The sequence below is a fragment of the Bison bison genome, unplaced genomic scaffold (assembly GCF_000754665.1).
Source record: "Bison bison bison isolate TAMUID 2011002044 unplaced genomic scaffold, Bison_UMD1.0 scf7180017864374, whole genome shotgun sequence".
NCBI lineage: Eukaryota > Metazoa > Chordata > Mammalia > Artiodactyla > Bovidae > Bison > Bison bison.
In genome coordinates, this window is record NW_011494946.1 from 4,426,005 (window position 1) to 4,445,134 (window position 19,130).

The 19,130-nt window shown below is 48.6% G+C and overlaps 1 protein-coding gene across 1 annotated transcript in view; it reads right to left on the reverse strand.

Moving 5' to 3' along the window:
- The window catches only part of GALNT15 (polypeptide N-acetylgalactosaminyltransferase 15), a 116,718-nt gene that overhangs the window by 45,602 nt on the left and 51,986 nt on the right, over positions 1-19,130 (reverse strand). The window contains exons 3-9 of the mRNA XM_010856752.1: positions 16,791-16,889; positions 15,932-16,045; positions 6,982-7,078; positions 6,120-6,279; positions 5,568-5,668; positions 1,486-1,608; positions 993-1,125 (exon numbers count right to left, since the gene is read on the reverse strand). Coding sequence (XP_010855054.1) covers positions 993-1,125; positions 1,486-1,608; positions 5,568-5,668; positions 6,120-6,279; positions 6,982-7,078; positions 15,932-16,045; positions 16,791-16,889 — 827 coding nt within the window. The remainder of the gene's footprint in view (positions 1-992; positions 1,126-1,485; positions 1,609-5,567; positions 5,669-6,119; positions 6,280-6,981; positions 7,079-15,931; positions 16,046-16,790; positions 16,890-19,130) is intronic.

Here is a 19,130-nt window from a genome sequence, read left to right on the forward strand (position 1 = left end):
CGAACCCTGATGCCCTTTTCCTCTTTGGGAGAAAGAATAATTCCTTTCTGCTCAGGGAGTCCCACGTGTTTCGCTCCCAGCCCCCCGCCGCTTGCATGAAGGGTCAGGTTGCTGTGGGGTGTCTGGTGGGGGGGTGGGGGAAGCCGGGAGGTCTCAGTCCGGCGGAGCTGACCCCCGTCCTCCTTTGGACCCTTCAGGTCAGGTCGGATCCACAGATGTGAAGCCGGAGCAGGCTAATTTGCTTTCACACAGCGCTCAGCGCTCGGCCAGGACGCTGCGGGCCCGGCGGCGGGCGGGCGGGCGCCCGGCTCCTGGTCCTAAAGCCCTCACTGTTCTCGGGAACACGACCCGGGGAAAACAAACACTGACGCTGCTGGGACCAATCCCAGCGGAACACCCCGGGGAGGTCCGATCTGCATCTGACCCCAGGAAGGCTTCTCTCCCCACCCAAAGGGGCGGGAAAGAGGATTCCCTCTTGATTTCAAGAAAGCTGTTCCAGGGACGGAAATGCGGGGAGCTGGGGGGCTGTTTGCACCCTCAGTCTTCTATAGGTGATCCCGGAGAGCCAGGCTGGGCCCTCCCTCCCTTCCTGAGGACCCTCCTCCTCCTCCTTCTGAAAGGGAGGTGAGCTGGTGAAGATGCTCCCATAACAAGCTCCTCCCGAGCCCCTGAATGCCCGCCCGGCCTCAGCTACCCAACAGGTGGGGACACGGAGAGGGATGTTGAAACGGGAGGGGCACATTCCCTCCGTTGTCAACTCCCTTCATTCAAACCACACGTAATGAAGAGCCTCCACCTTCTGCCGAATTATCCCGGGGGCTGGGCGCGGAGATTGCAGCGAATAAAACAGCAAAATGTGTGCCTTGTGGAACTTACAGCCTGGTGGGACAGACAAGCGCGATTAAGACCTACAGTGGGAGAGATGGCTGTAGTGCTAAGGAGAAGACAGAGGCAGGGGGCTGGAGAGCAGGGGCTGGGGGTGGGCAATCGACCCGGAGTGAGGAAGGGGTCCCAGAAGCTCTGCTGAAGGAGGAGGACTGGGCAGCTTGGTGCAGGGAGAGGAGCAGCAGGTGCAAAGGTGAGAGCGTGCCTGGCCTTTTGAGGACTCGCAGAGGGCCCGCGAGGCTGGAACAGAGTGGGCGGGTGGGGGTGGGGTGAGAGAGGTAAGGGCGGCATCTTTTAGGACTTGGGGGGCACTGAGGGCACTTGGGCTTTTCCTCTAAGATGGGAGCCCTTGGAAGGCTGTAAGCAGAAGACAGGCACCATGGACTGGGATGCTAACTGGGCCGCTCTGGCTGCTGAAGTTAGACAGTGGGAGCACAGGGCAGAAGCAGGAAGACCGACTGAGGTGTTGCTGCAGTGAGACACAAGGGCATCCCTGGAGCCAGAGGTGAGTGCTCAGCTTGGGCACGTATTTTAAGGAAAAGCCCGTAAGATTTGTCGGTGAATTTGTGGGTGAGAGACATATGAGTCAAGGATGGTTACAAGTTTTGGGTCCAGGCAGTTGGAGGAATCAAGTTGCCCTCGAAGGAGATGGGAAGGCTGGGAGCAGAGGAACAGCAGAGGCTCAGCGGGGGACATGCATCCTTGAAGATGGCATCTCGACAGCTAAAGGGAAGGGAGGTGTGGGCAGCTAGATGTATGGATAGTGAAAGTGAAATCGCTCAGTCGTGTCCGACTCTTTGCGACCCTGTGGACTGTAGCCCACCAGGCTCCTCCGTCCATGGGACTCTCCAGGCAAGAATACTAGAGTGGGTTGCCATTTCCTTCTCCAGGGGATGTTCCCAACCTTGGAATTGAACTAGGGTCTCCCGCATTGCAGGCAGACGCTTTAACCTCTGAGCCACCACCTGGAGGTCAGGGGACAGGTCTGGCTTGAAGATGTAAAATCAGATGCCAGCAGTGTAGATATGGCTTTTGAAGATTTTGGAGGGAGTGATGAAGACAAGAATATAATCAATCTGAGTTTGGTATTCACCATCTGGGGATGTCCATGTGTAGAGTCTTCTCTTGTGTTGCTGGATAAGGGTGTTTGCTATGACCAGTGCGTTCTCTTGGCAAACTCTGTTAGCCTTTGACCTGCTTCGCTTTGTACTCCAAGGCCAAACTTGCCTGTTACTCTAGGTATCTCTTGACTTCCTACTTTGGCATTCCAGTCCTCTATGATGAAAAAGACATCTTTTTTCGGTGTTAATTCTAGAATGTCTTGTAGGTCTTCAAAGAACCCTTCAACTTTAGTTTCTTCAACATTACTGGTTGAGGCATAGACTTGGATTTCTGTGGTATTGAATAGTTTGCCTTGGAAACAAACAGAGATCATTCTGTCATTTTTGAGATTGTACGCAAGTACTGCATTTCGGACTGTTTTGTTGACTATGAGGGCTACTTCATTTCTTCTAAGGGATTCTTGCCCACAGTAGTAGATATAATGGTCATCTGAGTTAAATTTGCCCATTCCAGTCCATTTTAGTTCACTGATTCCTAAAATGTCAACGTTCACTCTTACCACTTCCATTTACCTTGATTCATGGACCTAACTTTCCAGGTTCCTATACACTATTGCTCTTTACAGCATCAGACTTTGCTTCTATCACCAGTCACATCCACAACTGGGCATATTCGGCATCTACCGACCTGGGGGGTTCCTCTTTCAGTATCCTATCTTTTTGCCTTTTCATACTGTTCATGGGGTTCTCGAGGTGAGAATACTGAGGTGGTTTGCCATTCCCTTCTCCAGTGGACCACATTTTGTCAGAACTCTCCACCATGACCCATCTGTCTTGGGTGGCCCTACACACCATGGCTCATAGTTTCATTGAGTTAGACAAGGCTCGAAAAATTAAGATCATGGTATCTACTCCCATCACTTCATAGATGGGGAAACAATGGAAACAGTGACAGACTTTATTTTCTTGGGCTCCAAAATCACTGCAGATCACTGCAGGTGACTGCAGCCATGTAATTAAAAGATGCTTGCTCCTTGGATGAAAGTGAAAGTCACTCAGTCGTGTCCAACTTTTTGTGACCCCATAGCTTTTACAGACCATGAAATTCTCCAGGCCTGAATACTGGAGTGGGTAGCCTTTCCCTTCTCCAGGGATCTTCCCAACCCAGGGACCAATCTAGACAGCATATTAAAAAACAGACATTACTTTTCCAACAAAGGTCGTCTGTCAAAGCTATGGTTTTTCCACTAGTCATGTATGGATGTGAGAGTTGGACTATAAAGAAAGCTGAGCGCCCAAGAATTGATGCTTTAGAACTATGGTGTTGGAGAAGACTCTTGAGAGTCCCTTGGACTGCAAGGAGATGCAACCAGTCCATCCTAAAGGAAATCAGTCCTGAATACTCATTTGAAGGACTGATGCTGAAGCTGAAATCTGATACTTTGGCTGCCTGATGTGAAGAACTGACTCACTGAAAAAGACCCTGATGCTGGGAAAGATTGAAGGCGGTAGGAGAAGGGGCAACAGAGGGTGAGGTGGGTGGAGGGCACCACGACTTGGTGGACGTGAGTCTGAGCAAGCTCTGGGAGTTGACGATGGACAGGAAAGCCTGGTGTGCTGCAGTCCATGGGGTCGCAAAGAGTCAGACATGACCGAACAACTCAACTGAACTGATGGAGACCAGAGAGAGCAGGGGAGTTGGTAAGCTCAGAGTTCAGGCATCTGGTGGACCAGATTGATGGAGGGTAAGTAGCCATCATCATGAGAAGTGACCCTTTTGATAACTGTAGGAGGAACTAAGGTGGGGTGGGTTCCTGAAATGGATTGCTCATTTTTTTTTTTTTCCTGATTTGATTTTGATCTTAGATTGTGAGCATAAAACATCTCATGGAAAAAATGTTTTTCCTTTGGACTCTGGTGCTGCTTCTGGGTGTGTGTGTGTGTGTGTGTGTGTGTGTGTGTGTGTGTGTGTCTGTGCTCATATTTGTTTTCCCTGAAGCCATTCAGAGTCATCCTAAACAACTGTTCTCAACAGCCCAGCCCCCAGCGGGCAGCTCATAGGAATTGACAGATTGGACCATATTTTCCAAATCCCACACCAGGATGTCCTGGGGGTGGGAGTTGTGTGACTTCCAGGTTCAAGAGGCAGGCATTCTGGGAGATGTGGGTTTTATTTATTTATTTATTTTGCTGTGGACCATTTTAAAGTCTTTATTGAACTTGCTACAGCAGTGCTTCTGTTTTTCTGTTTTTTTGGCACCAAGGCATGTGTGATCTGAGCTCTCCGCCCAGGGACTGAACCCCTACATACCCTCTGGAGTGGAAGGCAAAATCGTAACCACTGGGCAACCAGGGAAGCCCCTGGGAGATGTGGTTTAGAATGTAGGGACCTCTGGGAGTTGGGGATGATGGGAGAGAAAATTCCCCTTCCCGGGGGCTCTCAGAGACCTAAGGGTGTGGGGTTGCGGGGTCTCCACCCTCGAGCAGAGCGCCCCCCCACACCCACCCCGCCCCAGTAACACCAGCCTCAGGCTGGCCAGCCTCACCCTACAGCAGGGCCTTTGCCTTTACCCTCCGTTCTGCTTGAGGGCTCTTTTCGCAGAGGTCCAGCCATAGGGCTCATTTCTCCACTTGGGTGTCGACCCCAGAGTTGCCCGTTCAGGGAGACCCATCCACGTGTGGCTTTGTCGCCCCTGCTTTCTCCATATCTCTGGGGACGCTTCTTGATCTGTTGTTCTTGATCTGTTTCTGTTCATTTTCCTCCTCCTCATGGGTCATATTTTACTGACTCTTTGCATGCCTTGTCATTTTTAGTTTGATGCCAGATGCTGTGAATTTTATCTTGTTGGATACCAGATACTTCTGTATTTCTATATTGTTGAGCTTTCCCCAGAAGGTCTGGCCTTGGAGCAGTGTTTAAGTGAGGGTCAGCGTCTCCACTGCTGGGACAAGACCTGAGTCCCCCTCCCGGTGTCCCGAGCATGTCTAGGATCTCTTCTTTGGAGCGGGGCTGCTGCCCACCCTGTGTGAGCGCTGGGGATTCCGCCCTCGGCTCCTCCAGGCGCTCCTTTCCCTGGCTTCCCCGAAGCTCCCTTGGTGAGCTTCGCCACAGGCAGGTTCTGATCCTTGCTGGTCCTCAGAGCCCTCTGCTCACAGCTCTCTGCTCCCAGCGCTCTGCCCCCAGGCCTGTAACACCCCTGCCCCCGGGTCTCCCAGCTCCACCTCCTCAGATCACCCCCCAGTTCCACCCGGAGAAGCTCCACCCTCCTGCGCTGCAGCCTGGAAACGGTCTCCAGGCAACACGCTGGGGAAATCCCAGGACTCACCTCGTTGGTTTCCCTCTCTCATGGGTCACCTCCCTGTTACCTGATGGCAAGTCCTGAAACTACTGTGCTGCGTTTCCTCCAGGGTTTTCAGTTGCCTCTGGTCTACTTGAGGAGGAAAATACCTCTGAGATGTCTTCATTCGGGGTCCCCTAGAAGCGGGCGCGGGGGTGTTCTGATGGATTTTGTTTTTGTGATTTTGCCTACTTGCTGCAGTTGATCTGTAACCTCAGAATCATTTGCAGACACGCACAGAATGGCGCAAATGTTGACTTTTTCTATTTAGTGCTGTGTTTACGCCTTTTCGTGTTTTGTGTTGGCGATTTTGCTGTTTAAAATGGCCCCAAGCCTAGTCCTGAAGCGCTGCCAGCGTCCTAAGCTCAGAAGGCCGCGATGAGCCTTATGGGGGAGACGCAAGAGTCAGGTCAGCTTCATTCCCGCGCGAGCTCCAGTGGGTTTAATGTTCATGAATCCACAATATATATTAAATAAGATGTCTTTGAACATAAGTATGTTAAGGCAAAGTTATGTATTTATTGGTTGACCAGAAGGCCAGAGAGCAGTGAGTGGTTCTGTATTCTCTAAGCCAGGATTCACAGCAGCCTGGTAGAACAACACTCATATGAGGTCTCCTTACTGCACAAAAAAAAACTGAACAGATGGTTTATTCAGGGAGGGGAGAGGGGAAGAGAGGGAAGGTGGGCAGGCTTTGAAGGGCATGTAATCAGGGAAGCTACTACTGTGGGTACCTGGGGCATAACATCTTGGGGGATATCTGGGGGTCAGAGGGCAGCCTGCCTCAGAGTGATGGCAGCCAAGGAAGGGGGAGCTGGGGTGTGTATGCACCAACCCTGTCAGCGGAGGACAGCTGCGGAGGGGCACTCACAGCCTGCTGGGGAGCAAACAGAGGCACTGACCCCCAAAGACCATCCTCAGGCATAGAGGTGCGGACGCTGGCAACTGGGGTGCCCCCTACGGTGGGGGTGGGCTGCAGATGGAAGGGCGGGGGCCTGTGAACTCAGGGGCCCCCAGGAGCGGGCAGGTCACATAAGCCAGGGCAGTAGGTTGAGAGAGGCCACAGAAGCCAGGAGTATCTGTCCCTGTCTAACAAGAACAGCTGTTTCTCAGCTATGGCCAATTTTTGCCATGCTGAAAGATAGGAACTAGACTTGCCAAATCTCCTGATTTTTTTCAAGAAAAGTGGGAAATGCAGATTTTTTTTTAAATGTGAAATCACAAATTAGTAAAAACTGGCAACAAATTAAAAAACTTCTAACTGTACTGTTAAGGCCGAACGAAACATGGCAGCAGGCCAGCTGCAGCCCCAAGGTCTGCAGCCTCTCGGGTGGAAGGTGCCCGAGATCCCAACCGCTGGGTGTGGGCCTGGAGAAAGCGTGTCATCATCTCCCTCGCACGCCGAGCCTCCTGGGGTGCAGTGGGCTAGGCGTCTGTCCCGACACCCATGTGGCGAGGCGCCCTCCTGTCTGTGCTGTGGGCTCATCTTGCTCTCCTGCCTTGAGGCTTCTGAGAGACCTAAGGATCTCCACTCCCTGTGGCTAGTGGAGTTCTCCAGCCATTTCTTGTCACTGGCATTTTTCCTCTTGTGAGAAATTAGCTGAGCTTCCTGGGCTCTTCGCCTGGGACCTGCTCGTCTGCATAGACAGTCAGCCTCCTCCATCCCTGAGAACAGGGCTGCCCCCCCAGCCTCCCACCTGCACGCCGACCAGAGATCGTCAGAGGTGCTCGCAAGTCGAGTGGTCCTGTGTGTGGAAGCAGAGTCCAGGGAATTGGCCTCCACGTGGCATTTTCCTGCAACACAGAGGGAGAGGGGAGGACGAGGACTGTGCTCCCAGGGAACAGCAGAGCACCCATCAGCCAGTGGTCAGGAGTCAGCCGGACAAACAGATCCACTGAGAGGCAAAAACAGGAGATGCAGGATTTGTCTCAGATATGACCTCACATAGTTGCAGGGGCTGCAAGTGGTCTCCGCAAGGCTGCTGTCTTCACATCTGATGCTGAAGCTTGAAGTCAGGACAGGCAGCTATGAAGGAAAGATGATACTGAGCGGGGGGAAATCAAGAACAAGCTGGAACCCATAAGCATGAGCTGGACCCCCATGCAGAGGCACTGACGTCTGCTGTCTCTATGTGGGCGGTATGGGTATCCTGCAGAAGCCGGGCCCTTTGTCATGAATCTAAACGCCGACTCCTGGCCCAGAAATCAGAGCAGAGGTGCTGAGGGAGGAGTCAGGGAAAATCCTACCACTTTGGGCAGATGAGTCAGCAGATCAGTAACAACTTGCACGTCCTACACGTCTGCTTCTTCCCTTCTGTCCAAAAATCTCCCCTGTGCCCTGCTGCGGAGAGATCGGAACAGCCCTGCCTTCACTTCTGGGGACACTGAATGTCTGGTTTTTGACTTATGACCAAGGTGAAGGCAATGAGGTGTGTGATGCCCTGTCTGAGGTCTGAAACTCTCCTGGCAAGCCTCAGGGATCTCTTCTTTGCTGGTGGATTGCAACGGCCTTACCAGTTTTGAGAAGCCTGGCTGGCATGGCCCCCGGCCCCTTTCAGTGAGTTCTCCTGAAGCCAAGTTTCCTCACACAGGTCTCGGCAGTTCAATCCAGAGATTCAGTGCAGTCCATGTGGACAAAGGCTGGGCCCCGGTGTACAGATCCTGTGTCTCAGAGCTATGCTTTTGCCCTGCGCTCTCTTTCTTTCCTTGCACTGGATCTTCTGGCTTTAAATAAAAGCCTTAACATGAGGCAGGAGGAGAAGGGGAGGACAGAGGATGAGATGGTTGGATGGCATCACCGACTAATGGGCATGAGTGTGAGCAAGCTCCGGAGGTTGGTGATGGACAGGGAGGCCTGGTGTGCTGCAGTCCATGGGGTCGCAGAGAGTCAGACACGACTGAGCGACTGAACTGAACTGAACTGAATTGAACACGAGTATATTCTGTGGAGTCTAGGGAATCCTTTCTGATATCTGAACTGAGGCAAACAGTGTAACCAACCTTGCTGAAAACATGCAAGAAAGATCAGTCTGGGAAATGTGGGTCAGCCTAATTGACACGTGGTGAGGTCACCAAAGCGTCCATGGGCCTCATTGCTCTGTGGCCGCCATCTTGGTATAGGAAGGCTTGCTCTTGGCATTGGTAACAAGGATGGCAGACCTAGGTCTTTTTAAAGACATCATTCCACAGATGCCTGGGGAAACCAGAGCAAATGAATTCTTAGACGAAACAGACTTGTTGATTTCTTCAGACTCTCCCTTCCTGTGATTCTGTGGCTAAAAACCCTGTGGTTTCCTGCTAGCTTCCAACACTAACAGATAGAGAATGCAGAAGGTCTGCTTCCTTCTGGGAAGGACCCTCTGGAAAGAGCCAGGAAGACATAGATGAGAAAACTAGACCTGCCAAGAGGGAGTTACAACATGGCAGATTTTGGCTCCATCGATGGGAGGACTTTATAATATTGAAGGCAAAGTGTCCAACAGCTGAAGGGATTGACTTGTGAGAAACGGAGTCCAACTTTTTGACTTGTTAGCTTTAGGCAGAGATTTAATAATATCCTTCCCTCCTTTCCTTTCTCCCTTCCTGCCTTCCTCCCTTCTTTCTTTCCTTCAGTGAGTCTGAACACTCAGTTATTTTCTATGAATGTAATCAGTCTGTCAACAATTATTGAATACTTACGATGTTCCAAGTGCTGTGCTGGGCTCTGGAATCACAGCCCAGCAGAGTAGGTAGTTGTGGGTTATTGACTGCTTGCTGTGTGCTAGACACTGCTTGAGTTGCTAGAGTTTAGAACCTAGGATAGAAGACTGTCTGGGACTGGTGTTGAGATTCTTCAGTTCTAAGCCATGATTCTTTAGTGAACTCCCCTATTTGTGAGTTTCATCCTGCTTGGCTCTACCAGCCATGATCCCTTGACTCAAAGGACCCACACGGCTTCTGTTGCCACTAAGATTGTTTTTGTTTGGCTGGGTCCAGGAAGGCTGGGATGTTCTGGGCTGTGACCTCATTGTTGATTATCATTTTTTTAAAGCTTCTCTCTCCCTTCTGTAGGCTGGGTCAGAGCCGGAGACAGCAGGGTGGCTATGTGAAGTAAACTCCAGGCAGCATTACTGTCATCTTGAACACCCAAACAATGGGTCACACGCCCGCAGCTCGTGTCTTCTTGGCGTCCTGGCTGAGCCTCAGCTTTTCCATTTTTATCTGCCATTTGAGATAGGAAGGCATTGGAAACAGCTGATCTGTGAAATCTACAGTGTAAAATCCATGCAGAGAGAGAGGAGACAAATTTATGAGCAGTCCAATCTTAGCCCTCGGGAAAAGACCAGAAAATACGTTTAGTCTGACATTTGAAAATCTGATATGATCCAGATGCCATCAGTTCAGCACCCAACTCTCCCCAAACACTATCCAAGACCTGGCGGGGGATGGTGGCCCAGGGTAGGACACGCGGGTGGGGGAGACCACAGGGACAGCCGTTCCTCAGGTGCAGCTGGATTTCACCCCATGGATGTGCCTTGCACTGTGTCCCAATTTACAGGGGTGAGACTGTCTCTAAAGGACGCTTTAGCAAATGAGATGATGCTCGAGAGAGAGTGTGTGTACCACACTGCAGACCGCTCTTGACAGAAGTGTTCTGCTAATACGCAAGAATGGGGCAGACAGAAATGCAGGTCTTGGCTGCCCATAGAGAGGCGGCGGGGCTGGATTCCCAAACAGAGAATTCTCACTGCCTGCGGGACTTTCCGTTAGGACTTGTGTTCCTTTATGTGTTCGGAAGGCTGTTCATTCAGACGGTTTGGGGCATAGATGTCTAGGTCAACTCTGCAATGCTTGGAGGATGGACGTCATTGTGAACGCCCCTTGAATGAATGCATTGAGGAGGTTGGAAAGGGCTTGGAGGAAGTCTGTGAAAGTTTGTCTTAAGTTAGAACTACACTTTTTAGTATTTTTTTTTTGTTTAATGCTTATTGAAGTATGATTGATTTAAAATTGTGTTAGTTTCAGATGTACATCAAAGCTCTTCAATTATACATATATATGTAAATACATTCCTTTTTTACATGCACTTCCGTTATAGGTTATCATAAAACATTGAGTATAGTTCCCTGTGCCATACTCTAGGTCCTTTTTGATGATCTATTTTATGTATACCAGAGTGTGTATTTTGATCCCAAACCCCTAATTTATCCCTCCCTTGCCCCTTAAGACTGAATTCAGTGTGCCTGGTTCTGGGTTGGCCACAGGTGTGATGGAGATTGAATTGTAATCCAAAGTCTGCGGCTTATTCTCTGTGTGAACCTGGACAAATTTCTATGTATTCATGGAAGGAAGGGCTGGATTAAACATTCCCCAGAGAAGCCAATGGCAACCCACTCCAGTACTCTTGCCTGGAAAATCCCATGGACGGAGGAGCCTGGTAGGCTGCAGTCCATGGGGTCACTAGGAGTCAGACACGACTGAGCGACTTCACTTTCACTTTTCACTTTCATGCATTGGAGAAGGAAATGGCAACCCACTCCAGTGTTCTTGCCTGGAGGATCCCGGGGACGGGGAATCCTGGTGGGCTGCCATCTATGGAGTCACACAGAGTCGGACACGACTGAAGCGACTTAGCAGCAGCAGCAGAGATTTTCAGCACTAAGAGTCTATGATGGAAATTGGACATGCGTTATAAAATGGAGATTGTGCCTGAGCCATTTAAACAGAATCTCCCAATAGTCACACAGCTGGAAGAAAGTGAAGAAATCTTCGATATCCTACCCAGCCTCCCTGCTTTCTGAGCAAAAGCATTCCTGGAATAACCAACTTTCTGATACAAATATAACCATGCTGAGAACCAAGTCATCAGCCACAAAGAGCTTAACTTCAGGTGTTTAAGGCTTCCCTGCATTCCTGTTAAAAAAGGCTGTGCTCTTGGCTCAAAATATTGCTGTAAGTTTTAAATGACATTTGCATATTATTGCAAAAGGCCCCCTCAGCAACTAAGTAAGTAAATTAATTATAACAACTGACTCTGGTAGCACTCCCACCCAGCAGTGACATCACCCCTGGAGAGCACAGACTCGAGCTTGTCAACCAATCAAGATAATTGTGCTCTTGACCGGGAAGGATAAATGTGCTATTGAAGACATTTGTTAGTTACTCAGCTCGGACTGTGTGGAGAGGCTAGGAAACAGTTTCAAAGAGAAAGCTGAAGTGAGTTCCCTGGGTCGGGCATTTGAGTATTAATTTTTTATTTTGTATGAGATGGGGTGGGGCAGAAGTATTCACCCAAAACTGGAAACCTTGCATCATGAGAGTCTGCAGGATCTGCTATGTAGAGTCTCCTGTATTTTTTGGGCTCTTTCCCTTCCTTATAATCAGTCAGTTCAGACACTCAGTCATGTCCAACTCTTTGCGACCTCACACACGGCATCACACCAGGCTTCCCTATTCATCACCAACTCCTGGCGCTTACTCAAACTCATGTCCATCAAGTCGGTGATGCCATCCAACCATCTCATCTCCTTTTGTCCCCTTCTCCTCCTGCCTTCAATCTTTCCCAGCATCAGGGTCTCTTCTAATGAGTCAGCTCTTCGCATCAGGTGGCCAAAGTATTGGAGATTCAGCTTTAGCATCAGTCCTTCCAATGAATATTCAGGACTGATCTCCTTTAGGTTAGACTGGTTGGATCTCCTTGCAGTCCAAGGGACTCTCAAGAGTCTTCTCCAACACCACAGTTCAAAAGCATCAATTTTTGGCCCTCAGCTTTCTTTATAGTCCAACTCTCGCATCCATACATGACTACTGGAGAAACCATAGCTTTGACTAGATGGACCTTTGTCAGCAAAGTAATGTCTCTGCTTTTTAATACACTGTCTATGTTGGTCACGACTTTTCTTCCAAGGAGCAAGCGTCTTTTAATTTCATGGCTGCAATCACCATCTGCAGTGATTTTGGAGCCCAAGAAAATAAAGTCTCTTACTGTTTCCATTGTTTCCCCATCTATTTGTCATGAAGTAATGGGACCAGATGCCATGATCTTAGTTGTTTGAATGTTGAGTTTTAAGCCAACTTTTTCACTCTCTCTTTTCATTTGCATCAAGAAGGTCTTTAATTCCTCTTCACTTTCTTCTTTAAGGGTTGTGTCATCTGTATATCTGAGGTTATTGATATTTCTCCCGGCAATCTTGATTCCAGCTTGTGCTTCATCCAGCCCAGCATTTCGCATAATGTACTCTGCATTTAAGTTAAATAAGCAGGGTGACAATATACAGCCTTGACGTACTCCTTCCCCAATTTGGAACCAGTCTGTTGTTTCATGTCCATTTCTAACTGTTGTTTCCTGACCTGCATACAGATTTCTGAGGAGGCAGATCAGGTGGTCTGGTATTCCTATCTCTTGAAGAATTTTCCACAGTTGGTTGTGATTCACACAGTCAAAGGCTTTGGTGTAATCAATGAAGCAGAAGTAGATATTTTTCTGGAATTCTCTTGCTTTTTCTATGATCCAGTGGATGTTGGCAATTTGATTACTGGGTCCTCTGCCTTTTCTAAATCCAGCTGGAACATCTGGAAGTTGACAGTTCACGTACTGTTGAAGCCTGGCTTGAAGAATTTTTAGCATTATTTTGCTAGCATGTGAGATGAGTGCAATTGTGCAGTAGTTTGAACATTCTTTGGCATTGCCTTTCTTCAGAATTGGAATGAAAACTGACCTTTTCCAATCCTGTGGCCATTGCTGAGTTTTCCAAATTTGCTGGCATGTTGAGTGCAACACTTTCACAGCATCATCTTTTAGGACTGGAAATAGCTCAACTGGAATTCCATCACCTCCACTAGCTTTGTTCATAGTGATGCTTCCTAAGACCCACTTGACTTCACATTCCAGGATGTCTGGCTCTAAGTGAGTTATCTGGTTATCTGGATATCATGGTTATCTGGGTCATGAAGATCTTTTTTTGTATAGTTATTCTGTGTGTTCTTGCCACCTCTTCTTAGTAGCTTCAGCTTCTGTTAGGTCCATACCTTTTCTGTCCTTTATTGTGCCCATCTTTGCATGAAATGTTCCCTTGGTATCTCCAATTTTCTTGAAGAGAACTTTAGTCTTTACTATTCTATTGTTTTCCTCTATTTCTTTGCATTGATCACTGAGGAAGGCTTTCTTATCTCTCCTTGCTATTCTTTGGAACTCTGCATTCAAATGGGTATATCATCTTTCCTTTTCTCCTTTGCCTTTAGCTTCTTTTCTTTTCTCAGCTATTTAGAAGGCCACCTCAGACAGCCATTTTGCTTTTTTGCATTTCTTTTTCTTGGGGAAGGTCTTAATCACTGCCTCCTGTACAGTGTCACAAACCTCCATCCATAGTTCATCAGGCACTCTATCTATCAGATCTAGTCCCTTAAATCTATTTCACACTTCCACTGCATAATCATAAGGGATTTGATTTAGGTCATACCTGAATGGTCTAGTGGTTTTCCCTACTTTCTTCAATTTCAGTCTGAATTTGGCAATAAAGAGTCCATGATCTGAGCCACAGTCAGCCCCCAGTCTTGTTTTTACTGACTGTATAGAGCTTCTCCATCTTTGGCTGCAAAGAGTATAATCAATCTGACTTCAGTATTGTCCATCAGGTGATGTCCATGTGTAGAGTCATCTCTCGTGTTGTTGGAAGAGGGTGTTTGCCATGACCCATGCGCTCTCTTGGCAAAACTCTGTTACCATTTGCCCTGCTTCGTTTTGTACTCTAAGGCCAAATCTGTCTGTTACTCCAGGATCTCTTGACTTCCTACTTTTGCATTCCAGTCCCCTATAATGAAAAGGACATCTGTTTTTGGTGTTAGTTCTAGAAGATCTTGTAGGCTTTCATAGAACCCTTCAACTTTAGCTTCTTCAACATTACTGGTTGAGGCATAGACTTGGATTTCTGTGGTATTGAATGGTTTGCCTTGGAAACGAACAGAGATCATTCTGTCATTTTTGAGATTGAATCCAAGTACTGCATTTCAGACTCTTTTGTTGACTATGAGGGTACTGCATTTCTTCTAAGAGATTCTTGCCCACTGCTGCTGCTGCTGCTAAGTCGCTTCAGTCGTGTCCGACTCTGTGCGACCCCAGAGATGGCAACCCACCAGGCTTCCCCATCCCTGGGGTTCGCCAGGCAAGAACACTGGAGTGGGTTGCCATTTCCTTTTCCAATGCATGAAAGTGAAAAGTAAAAGTGAAGTCGCTCAGTCGTGTCCTACTCTTAGCGACCCCATGGACTGCAGCCTACCAGGCTCCTTTGTCCATGGATTTTCCAGGCAAGAGTACTGGAGTGGGGTGCCATTGCCTTCTACGTTCTTGCCCACAGTAGTAGATATAATGGTTATCTGAGTTAAATTCACCCATTCCAGTCCATTTTAGTTCACTGATTCCTAAAATGTCGATGTTCACTGTTGCCATCTCCTGCTTGACCACTTCTAATTTAACTTGATTCATGGACCTAACATTCTGGGTTCCTACGCAATATTGCTCTTTATAGCGTCAGACTTTACTTCCACCACCAGTCACATCCACAACTGGGCCTTGTTTTTGCTTTGGCTCCATGTCTTCATTCTTTCTGGAGTTATTTCTCCACTGATCACCAGTAGCATATTGGGCACCTACTGACCTGGGGAGTTCATCTTTCAGTGTCCTACCTTTTTGCCTTTTCATACTGTTCATGGAGTTCTCAAGGCAAGAATACTGAAGTGGTTTGTCATTCCCTTCTCCAGTGGACCACGTTTTGTCAGAACTCTCCACCATGACCTGTCCGTCTTGGGTGGCCCCACATGGCATGACTCATAGTTTCATTAAGTTTCCTAATCATAGCAATTACCATTTGTACTTTATTTATATATTAGTCTCTGCTTTTGAAAGGATTTGTGGTGGCTTGTGTGTGCATTCAATTCAACAGGACAGAATAAATAGATAAGGACAGAGAAAAAAATAAGCTTAGGGAGCAAGATAAAACCAAAAGTAAAGTTAATTTACAAAGCATGTAGGCAATTGCAAAAGTGAAACTCTCTGAGCTTCCCAGTAGCCAATGTAAAGAAGGAACAGGGTTGGTCATCAAATTCACTGTATCCTTAGAATAAAAGTGTTCCAGCTGGACAATCAATAGATCCTCCTGGTCATTGTCATTAAACCTGGAGTTCAGGATTTTCATCTTTAAGAGGCAAGTAAATACCTGGAGATAAGATGTCTGCATCGATCATAGGGACAGTGCCAAATGTTTGACTATCAAGAAAATGTAATCTAGGACTGACTTTTTTGGTTAAAAAAAGAATTGCTTAAACCAGAACTATGCCTGAGTGGAGGCCCTTTCACAGCTGCAGAAAGGTGAGCTGAAGGAGACCCTGAGCAGAGCCAAGATTTTCCTGAAAAAAAAAATATATATATATATACATATATATAAACTGTTTTGGACAAAGGGGAAATCACGTGCCTGGTGTTCTAGGTCCTAGAGCTTCAGGGCTTTAACCCTGGCGGTGGGTCAGAATGACCTAGGGGAATCCCCATAGGGGAATTCTCATATGTCCCCAGAGACGGGGACCACTGCTCAGAGCATGAGGTTTTGGGGAGGAAAAACCAAGAGCAATAAATCACTGGCCACAACCACACTAGTAAGCTGTGCTGAATCTGACTGTGAGTGACAGGAGGTCCCGTGAACACGGAGGAAAAGTGCAGCTGCCGCCAGCGAGGCTGTTGAGCTGCTGCATCAGATCGCGGGAACTCAGCCAGTGAGTCTCGGAGGACCCCTGCCCACAGGAGTCCCTGAACCCTTGCACACAGGGCCCTGCAACTCGCAATTCTGGAGGCTGACTAGCCATCCTTCCTGGTTCACCCAGGCTAACCCAGTGAACAGTGCTCAGGGCTCTTGTTGCTGAATCGAGGGACGTCCCAAGCAAACTGGGATGCGTTGGTCACCCCAATGCTTTGGTGTCTTCTCAGTACAGGATCAGAGAGTGGAAAGAGTGACCTGGCCAACAAGAGTCGGGCCCGAGGCTCAGCGGGCTTTGACCCCCTGTGGATGTTTATCTGCGGCTTCCTTTCTAGTTGGGCTCTCAGATGCAGGGTCCTCTCCCCGCCTTGTTCCCATCTCCCTGAGACATTTCTGTGTTTGTTCCAGATTCCAGCAGTGACCCAGCCATAGCTCTGGAGCCTCGGGGGCCTGGGAGGAAGTGGAACTTCCCCAAGTCTGAAGAGCTGCTCTGTCCAACCCTGGAGGACCACGGCTTTCCTCCAAAGTCAAGACACTGGGTTTTAAGACTCACTGCCTTTTGCCTGGAGCCACTGTCCTTGAAAGGCAGGTGGGCAACCCCTGGAGTACAGATGAGACCGACTGGGCCCTGGGCCCTGGGCCCTTTGCTGTAGTGCTTGTACTTAGATGAATGTCTCCTCTAGCAGCAAAACAGAAAGGATAAGGGACTAATAATAACAGTGTGTATACACCATTGGGGGATGCCTGGGAAATCCCACGGACAGCGGAGCCTGGTGGGCTACAGTCTGTAAGGTCGAAGAGGCGGACATGGCTAAAATGCAGACTGAGCTGCAGCAGCAGCGTGAAGAAGACACCAACACACAACTGCCACTTCTGAAGGGCTGGGAGCAGAAACAGGAAGTCAGGGGCAAGAGCAGGGCATGTGCGTGCCCCTGCACTTGGCACCACCAAGGGGTGAGCTGACCACTTAGCCACCCGTCCTGCCCACCCCCTGCACACACCTCGGCCTTCACCCTGTATAGGGAACCAGTTCATCCCTGCGTGGGGAGCGATCGAACAAGGATATTGTTTACTGTTCTCGCTCCCCCCACTGCGGCCCCAGCAAAGCCTTGCCTGAATTCCAGTCCAGCCTCATATTAATTTCTACTGAGTTAGGAGACCAAGAATCCTGGTCGCTAACACAAATACTGAGATGACACGGGAGCCCCACAGGCAGATGGGGCCCGGCTAGCAGGGCTTCCTGGGGGCAGTCACCTGCTTGGATGGGTCTGTGCCTGGTTAAATGTTCTGCAGTCTTGAAATCCTTAATAACTTTTGAACAAGGGGCCCTGCAATTTCCCTTTATGCTGGAGTCTGCAAATTCTGTGACCAGTCCTGCCCGCCCCGATTGGCTCTTGCTGCTTTTGCCAGAGGCGAAAACTGACAATAAAATGGGAAATCTTCCCCAAGGGACTCACAACCTGAGATTCCTGGCCTAGTTTCGGAACCTCTCAATGGAATTTCCTAGGGGCACAGCCCCCAAGTCTGCCTTTTAGGAGGGGTACCTGGGTGATTCTGCTGCATGGTGAAGAGTAGGCTCCAGTATTTTAGAGTGGAATTTTAAGTTAAAATAAATAAAGGGGGATAAGAAAGGGCAGCCGCTGTGGGAGGTAAGCACCTGCTGGAGCCACTGACTCAGGCCAACTTTGAGGCCCCCACCCTGATCCACAGTGCCCTCACTTGGCCCTGGCTATGGCAACTTATCCCTCTTGTGTGATCACTGCCTGAAATTATGAAAAAAGTCTCTATGTCGCCATCCCTGTGAGCAAGTTCTCTGAGGCCTGGGCCTACTCTCTGCCCACGTTTCAGCCTCTACTACCCTTTGCAGCCAGGCCAGACTTCCCAGCAAGAAACCCCAGATCCGTTCTTTCTGGAGCCTCACACCCCTGCCTGCACCCCTCTTGGGTCTCAGGGCTTCCCAGATGCCCCGCTCCTGACCAGCCTCTCCAGCTGCTCCACCCCTTGTTTGCTCCTGCGTTTGCCTGACCTCAGCCCATGGTCCTCAGAGGACTCCTTCTGGAACTCGAATGGAAGACTCCAGGGCAAAGAGTCACCTGTCCCCTCCTGGGCTGACCTGTGAGTCCTCCTGATGTCTTCGTCAGATGGAGAAAATGATGCCCCTAGGCAAGTCTCACAAGAGTAAAATCCATGCAGCAGGTCTTCCTGGCTTCGGGCATGGCTGGATCCAGGCGGTCTCTCCGTCTCTTTCTTCCTGTTTCCTCTGTGAGTGCTTAGAGTTGCGTCTTTGCATGCCAGAGGAAAGGCATGCTGACCAGCACTTCTCCCCCTATTATAGGCAGAAAGGAATTTGCCTGGCACAGTCTGCCTCCTCTGGGGTCTCTCATTTTCTGATGTTGACATCCGGTGATGGTGTGCTGGTCGATGTTTAAAAACCGTCTCTCACCAGGGGAGTGGGGAGGATGCCTTGACTTCTTGGATTTACTGGTTTCTGGGATGTAAATACTGTCATGGTGACATATTTGAAGCTAATACTGTATCTGTCAACACGGAGTTGGGAAGAGATACCCAGTAGCACACCATTATGTAGCATTTCCAGATACCGTATTTGTGAATAACCTCAGGCACGTAGATAATCATAAAAGGTGATAAGACAATTAATAAAAGGATGAATTTTGAGGATCCATTACTTTTTCTTTTAATGTAATTCAAGTATTAACTTATATCATTTAGTTTTAATAATGAATATGCTTAACAAACAGCTATCAAGATTCCTGAATTATTATTTTTTAATTTATTTTTTATTGAAGGATAATTGCTTTATGAATTTTGTTGTTTTTTGTCAAACCTCAACCTGAATCAGCCACAGGTAGACATATATTCCCTCCCTTTTGAACCTCCCTCCCATCTTCCTCCCCATCCACCCCACTAGGTTGATACACAGCCCCTGTTTGAGTTTCCTGAGCCAGACAGCAAATTCCCATTGGCTATCTATTTTACATATGGTAATATAAGTTTCCATGTTACTCTTTCCATACATCTCACCCTTTCCTCCCCTCTCCCCATGTCCATAATTCTATTCTGTATGCCTGTTTCTCCATTGCTGCCCTGTAAGTAAATTCTTC